Source organism: Felis catus, chromosome D3 (assembly GCF_018350175.1).
Source record: "Felis catus isolate Fca126 chromosome D3, F.catus_Fca126_mat1.0, whole genome shotgun sequence".
In the NCBI taxonomy this organism is placed as follows: domain Eukaryota; kingdom Metazoa; phylum Chordata; class Mammalia; order Carnivora; family Felidae; genus Felis; species Felis catus.
Genome location: NC_058379.1, coordinates 65941603 through 65957712, shown reverse-complemented (window position 1 = coordinate 65957712; position 16110 = coordinate 65941603). Strand labels below are relative to the sequence as shown.

The window sequence follows — 16110 nt, the reverse complement described above, 5'->3', positions numbered from 1 at the left end:
AAGATCAGCCTTTCTTTTTTTGTCTCTTCCTTTGAAAAGTCAGATGTCTTGTTGGCTGGGGTGGGGGTGGTGGGACCTTCGGTTCAGTTCTCTCCCACAAGACCTCTTACCTGGGCTCCTTTTGATGTTCTGCACAGGGTTGGAGGAATCTAGACCATTGGGATGTGGCAAGAAGCTTCTTTCAGACTGAGTGGCGTTTCTGGTCCTCAACTCCGGATGCTGGACTTTCCCCTAAACCCAAAGCCCTTCGCTTCCTGGATCCCTTCTGCCCATCCTCTTGCTGGTCCTCTGTAAGTTCACTTTACATTCCCTGATCCTATGCCTGGCACATGTCTTCCAGTTGAGAAAGGGTATCATGGAGGAGGAGGGAGAGGAAAGACAAATCTTCTTTTTGCAGCTTGCTCTCACACTGGCCTTCCTTACAAAAGATTACCTTCTACACACCCTGAGGAGGACTGGCTCTGGCTACCATGGTTCTCCCACCTGCTTTGATCAGGCAGGTTTCCTTTAAAGGGGCAGAGCGAGGGATTGTGTAGTAGGAGCTTCCCTGTCCTTCCTAAATTACTCCTTTCATTAGAAATTTGCTCTAGCACTTGCCTTTAAAGTAATCATCTAAGTGTTGTCTCCTCAGGGGGCCAATTTGCCTTCCAACCTCAATAAACTCCCTTAATTCCCCATATAGGCAGGGTACAGGCTGGGGAACAGTATTGCCATCAGTATCTTGATGGAAATTTCTGCATAGTCCAATAATAGATGCTGTCCTTCTGGTTCTGTGGAAAATTTCAGACCTGTCCTCCTTCTGACTTTTCCTGATGGGGGTCCCAGGGACTCACCATGAGACCCTCTCAGAGCAAGAAGGGCATGACCTAACTCCTGCCTCCAGAAAGGACTTGAGGTCTATATATTAGGAAAGATGGCCCTCCCACATCCCATAGGGCTGTGGGGTCTGGTGGGCTGGAGTTTGAGGAGGGGGGCCCAATCTAAACATGTTTTGTTTGGCTTTGTGGTATGATGGGTCAAGCATCACTCCCCCCACCCCCTCCCCAGCCAGCCCCAGGTTTGTGTATCTCCCCCTGCTGCACCCCTACCATGCACACACACACACACTCTGTCAGTGATGGGGTGTGAGGCGGCCTACCCAGGTTTAGAAATAAAACCTCACACTGAGGAAATTAGCTACACCTGAGTAGACAGTCTCCCCACTGACGTCAAAGGCCCCCTTCCCACCATGCCAGGTGTTTTAGAACCGCCAAAGAGGGGTCCTGATCACGGAGATCCTTCTGAAGAAGGAAAGCAAACAAAGGGGGGAGGAGCTGGAGGGCCCAACATTCCAGGGACAGGTGTGGAGCTGACTAGAGATCAGTCCCCTGCATAGGGTCCCTACTTTGGTGTTGCTAGCTCAGGGCCCATGGATGTCTGCCAATGACACTTTTCCTTGTTCCCCAGCTGGCAGTCCTTGGCTCAGCCCTGCATGCCGTATCTGTTATCCTCTTGCTCTGGTCTTTCCTGAGGGTTCCTGAACTTCTTGTGGTGTAGTCCCTCCAGACCCCTAAGCATCCACCCGCCCTAGAAGTGACAGGAAATATGCCATCTGAGCACAACATGTAACTGGTGTGAAAAGACAGGAAATAATTCTGAGGAGCCATTCACAAGCTCACATGCAGCCCACGGGCAACTTAGACATGTAGAGTATATGTCATACACACTAAGGGTGGGGCAATCAAGTGCTGTCCTGTGAGACAGAAGGTCAAGATGGAATCTTGTCCCAGATAGATCTTACTGAAGGCTGCAGCTCAGATACCACGGCTCCCCAAGACATCTGTCTATCTCTACAGATTATTTCCTTAAAGCCTCAATCAGAATTCACATCAGAACGAAGTTTTCTTCACAGATCTCATGGGTCCCTTCAACTCCACATTTACAATCTTGTAGAGGGAGGAGGGATGCACTGACTACTAGGGGCTAAACTTGGAGAGGTCAGATTTTTCCAGAATAGGCCAGAGTTTAGGTGGAATAAACGCATGCTGAGTTAGATGGTCTCCAAAGAGTGACTTCCTTTACTTCTGTTCCAGCAGCCCATTCAGCTGTAGGAGGGGGCTGGGGGCTCCTACTTATCTATTTACAGAGAGTAAGAAAGACTTTTTTTTTTTTTTTTTTTTTTTTTTAGCAATTCCTCATCTCTCTCCTTGGAGTCTTGCAATTCTGGTTTCACTAGGGACAGAAGTGTTCCCTATGGATTCTTCTATCTTGCCATTAAATGGCAAGAGGTGGGAAAAGCCAGGCAAGTAAAACAGTTTCACATAAAAAGTGAATGCCTTTCAAGTTGCCAAATGAAACTGTGGTTTATTGAGTAGAAAGCATACCCACACTGAAACTGCCAACTCCTAACTAGTTTGGATTATAGCTATCCCCAGACTCTCACAACCTTTATGACCCAAGGAAACAAAGCTCAGACTCATATAGGAAGCATAAACAAACTGGGGCACATGGGTTTGATGTAACTACAAATGCAGGCCATGAAGATTTGAGTTTCCAAATGGGCAGATCTTAGAAGACTGACCCAAAGAAGAACTCCCCGAGAGGGGAGAGTGATAGGGGACAGTAATTCAAGGACAAAGCATAGTTGGCTGATGTTGGCCCCTCAACTTGCATCTGCACAAGCAACCATGTTGAGCATTTTGGTAAACTAACCAAGTAGCTAAAGGTCAAGCTATAGGAAAATCTGTAAAGGCAACAATGGTATGCTTTTGGTACATTTGATCTCCATATTCTTAACTTTTTGTCATCTCAGTGATGCTTCTTTCTCATTCCTCTATAGGAATCCAGGGCCAGAATATCACAGAAACTATTGTTGGAAGAGAGAGGCTACATTGTCATCTGGTCTACCCCCACCCAAAGCAAGCATTCCCAACAGGCGTCTAGTACTGCCTTTGTTCTTGTATTGCCAAAGCAGGGAACTCAGGGTCTCACAGGACTATTTCTCAGACAACTTGCATTGAGAAAAAGCACCCTTATCCATTGATTCAAAGTCTGCCTGCTTGTCATTCCCACTTAGTTGTCCTTGTTCTACCCTCTAAAGTAATGCTGAGTAAGCTGACTTCTTCCATGTACATTACCTCATACTGCAGATAGCCATGGCCCTAACCATTTCTTTTCTTCTCCAAGCCAAATATAACAGTGTCATCATCATTTCTGATGAAATAAGGGGGTTTCAGACCTCATTCACCCAGCTTGGCCTCGCCTAGCATGTCCTCCATTGCCAAAGACGCTCTCAAAGTATGCTACCCACTTTTTTCCTACTTCCCCTCCTTTTTCATCCAACCTATTCTCAGAAGTGACTCCTTCAACTTAAGATGCAAATGATTGATCATGCTTATTATGTTACCTTCCCAGGATTGTTTATATTTTAACAGGTTCAAAGTCCTGACCTGAGGGGATGGCTAGGAATGTTTGGGCATCAGCTAATGGCAAGATAGAGGACAAGAGACAAGGCACAGAAATCTTCTTGGGACCCTTACCTTCTTTCTTGATACTTTTCCTGGACAGAAAACCAATCTAACCAGATAATTCACTCAAAATAATGAAACTGGTGCTGTGAACTTACATGACTTAGGCAATCTGTGGTGTTATCCTCATCATCACCTCAGGTGAGACTATTCACCTGGCCAGGCAAATTCCCATAAAATGAATTCCTTGAAGGCAGGAGCTGGGTTGATTCTTTCCTGGTTTGTTGTCAAGTAGAGACCTGAGTAACATATTAATAGTTCCTCATACATGTCTTCTGGATGAATGAGTGAATGAGGTCAGACCATAAGGCAGAATTTCTAAGGCCTTGGCTCATGAAAATTGGCAAGTAGCCTTGGGCACAACAACAAAACAATATAAACATACATGGATATTGAGGTTTGGTCCCCATCCCTAAGATTTTCTGAAATGAAACATACAATTTTTCACCTAAAAAATTCAACTTATCTCTTGAATTGAAGGAAAGAAAGGCTTTGGGGTTTGAATCAGTGACCTGCAAGATCAAATGGAAGAAATATCTCAAAGCAAAGCAAAAATACAAATGGTAAAAACTGCGAAGGAGGTAAAGCAACTTGGAACAGAGGTCAAGGAGACTGAACACGTGGATAATAGGCATTCTGGATATAGAAGAAGGAAAGGATGGAGAAAGAGCAATAATCAGACAAATGTTGGAAGAAAAGCTGCTGAGCTGAAGAAAGATTTAAGTGTTGCAGATTTAAAGGCAGGACTGATGAGACAAGACACACACTTATGCTTTACTTAATAAAATTCCTGAAATCCACTGATACGGAGAAGATCTTACAATCTTCTAGAAAGAAAGAACAGGTTATTTACAAAGGAAAAAAAATAATGAAATTGACATCAGAGTTTTTATTTGTAACACTTGAAAGCCAGAAAATAAAGAGCAATGGCTACAGGCAGCTGAAGGAAAGGCTGGGGCCCAGGGACCCCCAGCCAAAATGCCATTCACACGCAGGGCAAAGAAACTTTGTGGATGTGCAGAGTCTGAGAACACGTCACCCATATTCTCTCATATTATTTGAACAAAACACTCAATATTCAAGCAAGGGTTCTAAACAAGTAACAAATGAATCACAACAAAACGGGAAGGTGCAGAATAGAGGAAACAGTGATAGAAAGTAACATGTCCACTATACGTAGTAAACTCCAAATGGACAATGATAGAATTACTGGGAATGTGGGGCATAGAGGTCAAGGAAGGATTCTTGCAAAAATAAGAGATAAGAGAAAAAAACTGAAAATGATAAATAATCTCAGCATAGATTCAGGGGTGGGTGATGCTGGAGAAGTAAAAGTATTGTAAAAATGGGGGCTTAGGGGAGGAGAATAGTGAAAGCGGCATATGGGCTTTAGTTCCTCAGAGTGGGGAAGGAGCATTGGAGAAATGGAAAATCTTGTTAGGGTAAACTATTTGGCATCTTGTATTTATATAATGATAGAGAAATATACTTTTGATCATGAGTGTTGGAAAAGAAGCAGGAATGACTAGTGAAATGGAAAAGAATGGTAGATCTTCCAAATGAACAAAGGAAAGAAAGAAAAAGATGATAATGTGATCAAACTTGCCAAATGAGGAAACTGAAAAAGCAAAAGCAGTAATCACAAATAAATGGTACAAAATAAAGTAAGGTGGAAGAAGTAAAACCAGCATATTGATGGTTACACTAAATAGGAAGAGATTAAATTATCCTATTAAATTATAGAAACACTAAGATTAGGTTAAATACAAAAACTTTGCTAAATGCTATTTTTAAGAAATACAGTTAAAAGAAAATGATGAAGGTTGAAACAAAGGGATAAGAAAACACTAGGAAGAAAAATAGGTATGGCAACATTAATGTCAGGTTGGAATAAAGTTAAAAGCATGAATGAGGATAGAAATAGGTAGCATGTAATAGTAAAAGATAATATTTATGAAAAATCAATGACAGTTATAGTCAATGGGCACCAAACAAGGTAGTTGCTAAATATTTGAGACAAATGTCATAAAAATGCAGAGAGTTTCATGAAACTATACAATTATAGTTGAATTTTAATAAACTCTTTTCAGAATTAAGATCCTATAGACAAAAAATAAACAAGCACATAGAAGAACTGAATGATGCAATTAATAAATAAATTTAATATGTATTTCCTTCAAATCAAAAATTTGCATTTTTTATCTCCAAAATCAATCAAGTACTTGGCTACAAAGAGAGATTCATATAATTTTAAAATAGAGGTTTTACAGGCCATCCTCTCTGCACATAATCTAATAAAACTAGATATACAAAATTAAAATATATCAAAAGATCCCAAGTGCTAGAAATTAACCAATACATTAAATAATTTTTGGACCAAAGAGAAATCAAAACCAAAATTACAAACTATTTAAAAACTGATTAAAGTAGAATACTTTATTCCAAAACCTATATCACACAGCTATAGTTGTACTCAGGGGGAAATTAATAGCCTTAAAATGCCTTTGTTGTTAAGGAGAAAGATGTAAAATGAAGAAACTTCACATCAATTTTAAAACATTAGGAGAAAATGAACATTTAAATAAATCATGGGAAAACAGGAAAAAGAAATCAATAAAATAGAAAACAAACCAAACTGTAGAAAGGACGAATGAATCTCAAACTGCTTCTTTGAAGAAGACAATAAAATGGATGAACCCCTCACATACTTGATTAGGGAAGAGAGAGCAAAATTCCATAAGACTGGAAAGAGAAAGGAGAGCCATAGATACAGGACAGATTAAAATTACTGTATGAGAACATTATGAGTAACACTATGGCAACATTGGTTTACATCTAAAGAAGATGCATTATTTCTTAGCAAACAAACTGAAGTTTTGACCAAGAAGACGTAGAGAACTTGACTATGGAACTTGGCTATGTCAGTTATCATAGACAAGACTGAAAGATGAGCTGAGATTGATCATTTAAAAATACAGCAGAACGACACTGTTTCATGGCAGACAGTGGAGCTTTTCCATGAGGAGTAGAGGAGACTGGAAAGGGGGTGGGGATGATGAGGTCAGAGGGAGGAAATGAGAAGGTCTGAGGAGGGAATAGTGGAGACAGGGAGGGGGGTGTGATTGGGACAGGTTAGGACAGCACCTCCTCTACTGTCCCTTGATGCCCAACATACATTCCTTCTCTTTTTAATGCCTATTTATGTTCAGCCATATTTACGTCCAACTACCATTTGTGCACCCAAGAGCTGCTGCCTGGAGTTTAGGATGATAGCAGCAAAGCAGCTGGGTTGTGTACCCCAAATCTCTTCTCCTTCTCTCCTGGTGGCTCGCTCCTGTGCAACCTCATGTTGGTGGTAGTGTCTCTGCTGTTAAAGCTCCTGCCCCTACTCATCCAGGGGGGCAGTGGGATGGGAAGGAGCTGGTGAAGTCAGGACAAGGTCACTGCAGGGAGTTCTCCAACCCCCCTATCACTATTTGGGCTATTTCAGAGGACATCTGGGCATCTGTTTATGGCCCACGCACAGGACCTGCATAGGGCTGACTTTTCTTAGAGGGATGGGGAATTCTCATTTCTGCCCCACCCTTCTCCATGCTCATGAGAGACACAAAGCATCTGCCCACCAGGCTGGCTTAATAAGATTTGTTCTGCTCCAGGAGGAGCCTGTTTGACCACATTGGGGAAATACCATCGATTTTCTGCCTCTTAATCCCAAAAGATGTCTTTTGAAAACATTTCATCACTCCTGGACAACATCTCTTGGCAAGAATTCAGTGATTCACAATACTTCATCCAGACAGTTCTTTCTTATTTTAAATTAGTAGGTGTTTTCCTATTTCTACCTACATATCTGGCCATCTTTATTATAGTGTATTATAGAATTTCTGAGGCCCTATGGTTTTTGCTGAACATAATTTTTCCTTTTTCTGAACCACGTAGCTTTTATCCATGTTTCTTCATTGAGTTTGACAGCTGGCAATGCAGTTAACATTTAATTTCTACAGGGGTGAAAGTGGGAACTTGGGAGGAAAAAAAACCCAATACCTGTAACTGAAGTGGACCTTGTTAATGACAGAGACATGGGGTGAGAAAGAAACGGACAAGAGACACTCTTGTCCAAGTACACACACACATACATATATACACCGCCAAATAGTTTTCCTGTCCTGGAAATCCAATACAAAGCACAGTTTAAACACAGCTCCCATCAGATCCAGTTCTTGGGGTGAAGAGTCTCCTGGGCTTAAGTAGGTTTCCAGGTGCAATTGTCCATAATGAATGAACAGGTCAACTGGTTCTGTTATTTCTTGTTAGAATGTTTTGGGGGTGGCTCTCCCCTCCCTTTTGGGTAATTTAGTCCTGCCTGGAAGCCTGGCAGGGAACTGAAGCCCCCATCCTTTGTATAGAGGGGCTCATGCATCTCAGAATGGCAGGACCCTCTGGCCCTCACCACTACTCCCCTCCAAGCTTGGGATTCTAGGAGCCTCCCTGCTCTTCCTGCTGGAAACTCCTGTACTAAAGGTCAGGTTTCTCCCCCGCTCTCATGGTGGTATGCCTGTTGGCAGAGGTGGAAACAGAGTGAGGGAATGGAGGAGGGGGAAGCTTAGGGAATGGCTCCCAGACATTTCCGTGGAAGGAGAGCCTGTTTAAAACTGTAGCCCCTAGTGCCTGGGGTCTATCAAAGAGCCTCAGATCTTCCAGATTCTGGTCATAGTAATCTCACTTTCCTAAAAAGCTTCCAGTATCACCCAGCATATAAATGGTTATGTGGCTGTCTGTTGTAAAGAATTTGGTGATGTCCTATGGGCCTGCTGCCCACAAGCTCCTAACCATTATTATGGTGAGCATCCATGTCAGGCACTGGCTAAGTTCAGCTTTTGGGTCCAAACTAGTTTGTTTGTTTAATAGAGTCTTCTTGGAATACAACCATGTTCATTCATTTATATGTTGTCCAAGACTGTTTCATGCTATAATGACACAAGTGAGTCTTTCTATAGACAGAATAAAAAGTATTTACTATTTGACTCTTTCCAGAAAAAGTTTGCTGAGCCCTGATCTACATATAAAGACTGAATGTAAGCTAATGGCTGTAATTGGGAAGTTAAAGTATGAAATTCATGGATAATTGTTGGTCCTACTCAGGCTAACCATTTGTTTTAAGTATCACAGACTTGATAAAGCTTCCAACACCCATAAGCAAATAGGAAAATGAAATAAATTTCCCCAGATTTTCACACATTGAAATCAGATACTTTTCTCAATTGAGATCTCTACTCAAAGTTGCTGGTTTGACTTATACTAAGAAATGCTTATCCTTCATAATTTTATCCTCCATAATAAAACTTATATATGGGATTCTAATCTTTATTAATTGCTTCCTGCTATTAGATATCATCTTGCCCTTTCCTCTGACCAATGAATGTTTGAAATATCCTATTTAGACACTCCCAATTCCCTAATTATCTCTTTTGACTTTAACAGTCTATCAGTGTGAAATTCCTCTTTTTTGTAAAGCTGGGTGTGCCCATCAACCACTAGCTAAGTGCACTAAGGCACCTTCAACTCTTTGTGCATATCCCCTGAATTTCCACACACTGTTTCTGTATCTGCCTAGGAACCACTCAGCAAGTTCAATTTTACAGCATCTATTATTTAGTTAAACATGCCAAGAAGATCATCTTGTAATCATCTTCCCAAAAGACTAAATAGAAACGTTTTTGCTTTAAGACAATGACATTTAAAGCACATGTCTTACTTCTAACTCCAGCAAGCTCATACCAACATTCTCTAATGTCACACATGGATAGTTATGGTGATCTGTGCAGAGAGAGAAAAATCAGCCATCAGGATAAGGGAGGTACAGGTGTGTTTGGTTACACAGGTGCAAGGAGAGGCACAGAAGGTGAGTGCTGTTGCTGATTGACCCAGAGTTGAGACCACAGGGAGCAGACACCAGGTCCAGGCAAAGAGCATTTCAGCCTAGAAATGGGCTAGTCACCGCTGGGGGACTTCTCTTCTTCAATGTTCTTCACTGTCAGGTAGTAGATGCGGTTGGCCTCTGGGTAGGTGACTTTGCTGAGTGGGAGCTTATAGATGGCAGGGTTGTTGGTTGTCAGGAGCAGGAAGATGAGGGTGGAGAGGCAGAAGGCCCAGGTGCCTGACGGCACACCAATCTGGAAGCAAAAGCATTGGGGTCTGAAAATGGTCCTAGGCTCCAGGGACCCTGGGGGAGAAGGCTGTGGTAGCAGCTGAGGATGGGGATCCTTCCCTATTGATGACATCGGTTTTCAGGTTCATAAGATAAGGTTAGTTTGGTCTAGGAATCTGAGATATTGGTACCTTTGGGCACAATCAGAATCTTTTAATGATGGAGTTGAAAATCAGCCTAGGTACGACTTCCCATATCCAGCCACACACAAGTACCTCCATCTGTCCATCTAGGTTCTCCACTGCTGGTTATACCACTCTTTTGTGCGCACACACAGCCACCTCCAACACACTTCAGAGGCACATATATGCAATTTCCAGTCCTTCTCTGGACATTTGTCCTGGATAAACCTTGACAAAGGCATTGTGTGGATACAAGCTACCAGAATGCACTCAGGATTCTTTCACAAACTGTAAATGTCCTAAAGCCCTGGCTGGGACAGGCATGTTCAGAAGAATCCAAACTTACCACCGACATTATGTTGGACAGGGCTGCTCCCATGTATGCACAGAACAGGGCTGTGGAAAAACAAGGACCATGGAGTCAGCTTCCCAGGGTTTGTCCCCACCTCTTCCCCAGGGCAGGGGTCCTATACTGTCTCCAGCAGCCTTGGTGTCTCACCACATCCTGACATCTGGCATATTTGCCTGACATTATTATGGTAGCTTTTTTTTTTTTTTTTTTTTTTGCAGGTAGGTGTGGCCAATCTCCCACCAGACTGTGTTCTGAGGGCAGAGATTAAAGCCTTCTATCTCCTCCGCACTTCTATGGTGGCCTTGCATATAGTCAGGGGTCAGTAAGTATTTTTTGCTTGTCCACGCTGACCTTGGGGGTGTGTGGCTGGATTATCATCTGTTTTAGGAATGAGTGGTCAGACTATATGAACCCCCAACAAGGCTCCTCCCATCCAAGATTCTGAGCGGCCCTGATAGAACTTGTTGGACCTGCACCAAGCCTCACCAGAACTGGACCTTACTGGTCTGTGAGCTTGTCCCTAGGATCCAGGCTTCGGGGTTCACTGTAGGGTGTGGCCCCCAGGACAGGTAGGGGAGCTCAACCACGCCCTTGTGCTTCTGGACAAGCTTCTTATGCCCCTGCATTTTTGCTCTTTCTGTTCCTCTGTCCAGAACACCTTCTTCCCCTGTCTCTACCTACCCAATTCCCATCCTGGAAGGGTTGAGATAAACCCTGTCCTCCCTGCAAAGCCTTCCCAGATGGTTCTAGCCACAGGAATGTGCCACTTCTCCAAAGACCAAAGGCAGTTACAGTCTTAGCTTCAAAATATCTGGCACTTCTGACTTGACAGATATTTACCGAGCCTACTGTCTCCTTGCTGGCTGCTGAGGGGAATACAAGAGACATACATGGAAGTCATTTACAGTCTCCACATATGAATGGGGAAAAAGTTCTTCTGAATGTTATTCTGCCCTTTACTTGTCTCCAGTTTTGTTTATTAAAGTCCTGCTGTTTCCAGAAAACGTAAGTAACTCCGGGGCAGGAAAACTGGGGGAAAGATGAGGCTGGGGTTTGAATCTTGCTTCTGCCCTCAGTAGCTGTGTCTCCTTGGAAACTTACAACACTGTGTCAATAAAAAACAGTAAGCATGGTTGTGACTCCATTTCACAGAAGAGGAACCTCAAGTCCCTCATTGGGACCCAAGCCATAGGTCCTTCTAGAACTGCTACCAAGTTCCAATTAATGTTCCTCATGGGTCTTGCATAATCAAGTAGGGAGGGAAGGAAGGAATTGCAGAGTGACCTGGTGGTCAGCTTCCCCAAATACCCACCACAGACGAGGGCCAGCAGGTGCGTCTGCCAGGTGAGGGCGTAGAACATGCCCCCTATGGCGATGCAGGAGAGGACACAGTTGTAGCTCCAGAGGCCCATGTAGATGGTCTCGAAGGGCGTGGCCACCGTCAGGGCTGTGGAACAAGGTGTGACATTTCTGGCCAGTTCTGCGTCCCCACACAAAGGCCACCTCGTGGCTGGTGCCATCTCTCAGGATGGCCTCACTCCTGCTATCCCCTCCCCACACTCCTCCCCCATCCCATCAAAAGAGCCTCTAGAAATGGCATCTGGTCTTCAGGAACCAGCAACAAGAGGACAGCAGTGGTTCCCAAACTGTGGCTTGAAGATTTCACACAGAGGTGTGACTACTTTCAGGGTGAGAGGAGGTCAAGGCGTTGGGATTCTAGGTATTCTCCACACCTTTGGCCCGAGTAGCTGCATTTTTAGCAAGAAACTTTTCAAGTGAAAAAGGTCTGCTTCAAATGGTTGAGGAAAAGTATGTATATACACATACAGATGTATAGAGATAGACAAATAGAAGTACAGGATGTGAACAACAGGTGAATCAGGCAAAGAATTTATGGGTGCTTCATGTACCATTTTTACTTTTATAATTTTTTGATAAATTCAAAATTATTTTCAAGTGATTTTTTTAAAGTTCTGCTTCCAAGATGTTTTTGAAAAACATTGGAATGAGTCAACAGGATCCTAGTCCTATATGCCCGACTCCAATTTCTGGCTCTACTGTGCATATTTACATATATAAATGCATGTATATACATATGCCTACATGCAGAAATATTAAATCACATTTGTCAAATAGGAATACAGTTTTTGAGAAATTGTTTTCTTTTAGTTTACTCCAAATTTCAAAGCACTGGGTCATTTATACTCCTCCATCTGTTACTGCTCTCCAGGCCTCTGAGTGACCCTCCCTTTCCTTCCACCCCTCAGCTCCCAGGGGCTCAGGTAGCCAATGAGGTCTTCAGCCCCTTGCGTCTCCCCACATATCCTGCTGCGGCAGTCTGCTCACTTTGGAAAATCAAGAAAGGGAAAAATAAGTCTCTCCCCTGACAATGTTCAAAAACACCAGTGAAGATAACAAGTCTAGATTATTTGCCCTGTGCAGGGATGGAATGACCTCAGGAAAATTATCCCAAGGTCCTCCCTGCAGAGAGGGGACCCTGTCCTACCTGCTAGCATCCCCACAATTGAGCCAATGGCTGCATGCAGGCAGATGAGTGGCGAGGAGATGAACAGAGCCACCAGGAACACGCCGCCTGTCCAGGGATTGTCACAGCCATACACCTGGCCAACCCCGATGGGGATGGCTTGTAGCAGCTGCAAAGTCAACAGAATCTGGGGTCACTGGAGTGTGGGCACATAATGAAAAGAGCAGGCCTTAGGGTCAGGACAAAGCCATTCCTGGTGGGGGTAATGGGTTGGAACGGGAGGATGGCGGTGCCCTCTAGCGTGGAAGAGAACTTGGGAGGAAGGACATGAGCTGGAACAAATAGCTCCTCACTCCACCACCTAGCAGGCATCTGGCATCCCCCATGCAAAACCCTCCCAACACAGGTGCTTCTGAAAGACACATGGCTTCTGCTTTGAGAGGAGGAGCTTTGAGAGAACCAGAGGGCACCCTCTCCTGAGAATGCCATTGGAAGTTTCAGGGCACTAGGGGATTTCCACCAGACCTCTGACATCCTACAGGTATTCCAGGAATACTGGAAATATTCTAGGCCATTTTGATGATTGATTTCGTCAAAGGTCACCCAGATCATTGGTGGCTAAGGCCAGGCTAGAGCCTCTGAGCTTGACCCCTAGTCTAGAGGTGGTTGCTGCACATTCAGAGCTACCTAGGGTATTATGGGGCTCTGGGAAGGAGGTGGCATTTCTCCTGCTCGAGGATCACTTAGCATTTGTAGAAAGATAATATGTATACCATTGGAAAACAGAATAAAGCCAAACATCCCCGAGTTTGAGAGTCATTTGAGGGTGTTGTAATTGTAGATGGCTAATTTGGGAGTCAGATGGCCCTTTTTCTGCCCAAGCTGAACCATCTACATCTGACAGAGGAGGGCCTGAAGGAGAGGAGGGAGATTGGCAGGCTAGGGAAGAGTATTGGCCTGGGAGCTGAGGGCTCCAGCTTTCAGGGGAGTTTTGCACAAGCTCATGGAATGATGGTGGGTATGTCACTTCCTCATGCTGGGCTCTGGTGCCCTTTTCTGTAACATGAGAAGGCTGCCATAGCAGATAATCTCCCACCTTTAAAATTCTGCTGTCTTTGCTCTATTACTATGTCATGTGACCTCTTTGAGGGCCAGGCTCCTTGATGGCTGGGTACATAATAGGTGCTTAATAAATATGTATTGATTAGCTCAGCAGTTTCCAAACTTTGCTGTACACTGGAAATCCTAGAAAAAAAATTTGATGACTGGCTCCTCCTTAGACATTGTGATTTAACTGGTATGGGGCATGACCAGGGCCTCAGGAGATTCCCAAGTGCAACTGAGTTTGGGGACCACTGAGTTAGTTATACATGACCTGCTGTAGATGTTGGAAATTAATTGCACATCTCCCTTTGGGTGAAATTTTGTACTTTTTAACAACCTGATTTAATTCTGGAGTCAGTCTGATTTCTTTAGAGAACAGTGTTTGAGTCCCACAGAGCTTTTTAAGCTTTGCCCATCCTGGTCTCTGGATGGGTGGCCTTTCAATTACCAAGCACTGTCTGGGCCAGAGCCTAGAGCCTCATGCCAGGAATGATGGGGGTGTGCATCTTATTTAAAGGAACCCTGAGAATGCTTTCTGCCAGTTCAGGGAACTCAGCTTAAGTGTGGGGTACTGGTTGAAAATGTACTCAATAAATATTCCATGACTTCCCAAAGTCTGAGGCATGCAGGATGTAAAGGGGGTTCCAACTTCCCCCTTGCTGTCTGGGAACACAGATTTGAAGCCCAAGCAGTCAAGAATGAGAAGAATGAGGGACAAGTAGCCTCAGAACAGAGTCTGGGCTCAGAAAGCACCTTCCTCTGCCGGGATCCATATTTTAGCTTGGTGAACTGTGGCCCTGGGGTGGCACCCCTCCCTTCCACCTGCTCTCCAACACCCTGGGGTGAAGGTGTGAAGGGCAGTCGGGTGTGCATGGAAATTTACTGAGCCCCTGCATCCTTCCTACTGCCTACTCTCGACAATCCTCTAGTAACAAGAAAGGCCAGTTAAACAAAAAGGAAGTCATTCTCATCATTGTTTAAAAGACAAGGAGGGAAGGGGAGTTGGGACCTGGATGGTGTGGAAGAGAAGGAGCCCACTGTGAAAGTAGTGGTGTGGTGGGTGAGCTTGTGCCTCAGGGTATATGGATTTGCATGCTGCCACTTTCTGTTTACTTTGAAGATGAATGAGAGGCATCTCTCGCAGGTGGCCGTCTCCATCCTGTGCCCCTCAGTGGGGAGGGTGGGAGGCTCCATGGGCAGCGCCCATGCCCCCGAGGCTGTTACTGGGACTCTGCCTCATGGGTAGGGCTCAGGGACTGCAGGTCTGTGCCCTTATGGCAATGTGCCTAACTGCCAGCTGATGATCACTGACAGTCCCCTCAGAGTTAGAGCTTTGTCCCTGCTCCTGCCCCTGCCATTTTCTACTTGAGACAGTGGGCTTTCCCTCCAATGCAGGCTTCTGTCTTTTCCATTCTCTTGGATTTAGATCCTAACCCTGACTCTGATGCCCCTCCAGCCCCTGCCCCAGACAAAACTTTGAAAAGACAAAATATTCAAAAAGGTTTTGCATAGTTAGCATTTGCACTAGGGGCAGGGAAGACTTTCCTTTTCTGATAGCTTCAGGTCCGAGTGTGGCTGACCCTGAAACCCCTGAACTGTCCTCCCCACCCACAAGTGGTGGCCCTGGAGCTGAGCCCCCAGCAGCCCATCTTGATGATGGGCTCAGCTGGGTGGTGAGGGCTGGGAAAGCAGACTACATAAACAATACTGAGGATGTAGTTCTATGTGCAAGTATTCAAAAGGCAATCATAGAAATAATATTCTGAATTACTCTAAACAGCCGAGTTAGAACCAATGGGTGAAAGATGGAGGGGGACAGATTTCTGAGGAAGGTAAAGAGCTCTCTAATACTTCACGGTACCTAATGAGGGGTGGACTGCATTGAGAAGCAGGTTTCACCTCACTGTGGTTGTTCCAGATGAGGGTGTCTGTCTCACCTGGGACTAAGTGGGTGATGGGTCAAAGCCTGGGCTCTACATCAGGCTGCCTGGGTTTTATATTCAGGCACTAGCAGCAGTTTGAGCTTGGGCAGCTAACCTTCTCTGTGCCTTAGTTTTCTCATCTGTGAATGGGAATGATGATAGTACTTACAGCATTGGGCTATTAGGAGGGTTAAATTAAGTCCAGAAGTCAAGGGCTTGGAACAGTGTCTGATACGTAATAAGCTTGCCGTAGCCTTAGCTGTTAGCTCTCTCTATTGTTCATGAACAAGGCCAAATTTTACAATTCTGTCTATTTAATCTTGTGTTAGGTTTTTATTATATCCCTTTATCCGAAGTGTCTAGAGATTGGTAGAACAAATGAATATGTACATTTGTGATAGTTGGATGTGA

General features: G+C 44.3%; 1 protein-coding gene across 5 annotated transcripts in view; it reads right to left on the bottom strand.

Annotated features, from left to right (window-relative positions):
* Positions 1-16110, bottom strand: part of SLC14A2 (solute carrier family 14 member 2) — a 500849-nt gene that overhangs the window by 21177 nt on the left and 463562 nt on the right. For 3 of the 5 annotated variants that reach the window (XM_023241947.2, XM_045042185.1, XM_045042187.1), the window contains 4 exons: positions 12695-12842; positions 11501-11635; positions 10183-10232; positions 9505-9679 (listed from right to left, as the gene is read on the bottom strand). In XM_023241947.2, the coding sequence (XP_023097715.2) occupies positions 9505-9679; positions 10183-10232; positions 11501-11635; positions 12695-12842 (508 nt within the window). Of the gene's footprint in view, positions 1-110; positions 864-9504; positions 9680-10182; positions 10233-11500; positions 11636-12694; positions 12843-16110 lie in introns of those variants that run through there. The other 2 variants (XM_019815214.3, XM_019815213.2) reach the window with 1 other exon arrangement.